The following is an 866-nucleotide window of genomic DNA, read 5'->3' on the forward strand; positions in this document are numbered from 1 at the left end:
GTTGTTGTTGTTGTTGTTGCTGGTGTTGTTGTTGCTGTTGTTGTTGGTGGTGTTGTTGCTGATGTTGTTGCTGGTGTTGTTGCTGGTGTTGTTGGTGTAGTATATGGAATGTGGTTGATGTATGTAGGTTGTTATAGGTGCCTTTTCTTATTGTATAAGTGGATTGCTGTTGTGGTTGTTGTTGTTGTTGCTGTAGTTGACTTTGTCGTTGATGTTGTTTATGCTATCATAGTTTATATTGTTGATGTCATTTTAGCTGTTGTTGTTGATTTCATTGTCGTTGATGTGATTAATGAATGAGTGAATTAATCACCTGGTACATATGTGAATTGTTTTCAGAATGAGTACCTACTGAATGCCTCAAATGCGTTAGGAGTGTTTGCCTTGAGTGATGGCATCTCCCTGAGGCCCCCTCTGCAGTGGAGCATGTCGGTGGTGGGGGTCGTTTACATGCACCCCTACATCCTCGCCCTCAATGATGAATTTGTTACTGTTCACTCGTTAGTTGAGATGATAATGATGATGATGATGTGGTATGATTGTTGTGGTGTTTTTCAAGTATGAAATGATGATATGCTATGATTAATGCAAGATAACGTTATCCCAACGTTGTATCATGATATATCATATTTACGATGGAACGATGTTGAGTATCTTTTGTTATCTTCAAGCTTTAGTCCTAAGCATCTGCTTACTGATAGAGGAATATTATTTCCTGTATAAATAATAAGCACAAGCCTATGACGTGTTGTTTTGTTTTGTGTGCATAAATGTTTTACTGCCATTCTGTCTCTCACTCATTGTTATCGTTGTTATCATTATATTTTATTATCATCCCATCTCCATCTACTTTTTAGCATTTTAGA

General features: G+C 37.3%; 1 protein-coding gene across 1 annotated transcript in view; it reads left to right on the forward strand.

Moving 5' to 3' along the window:
• Nucleotides 1-866, forward strand: part of HELRODRAFT_180432 (hypothetical protein) — a gene marked incomplete at both ends in the record, with an annotated part of 12,371 nt that overhangs the window by 6,777 nt on the left and 4,728 nt on the right. The window contains one exon of the mRNA XM_009029730.1: nt 340-500. Within this exon, the coding sequence (XP_009027978.1) occupies nt 340-500 (161 nt within the window). The remainder of the gene's footprint in view (nt 1-339; nt 501-866) is intronic.

Source organism: Helobdella robusta (assembly GCF_000326865.2).
Source record: "Helobdella robusta unplaced genomic scaffold HELROscaffold_61, whole genome shotgun sequence".
NCBI lineage: Eukaryota > Metazoa > Annelida > Clitellata > Rhynchobdellida > Glossiphoniidae > Helobdella > Helobdella robusta.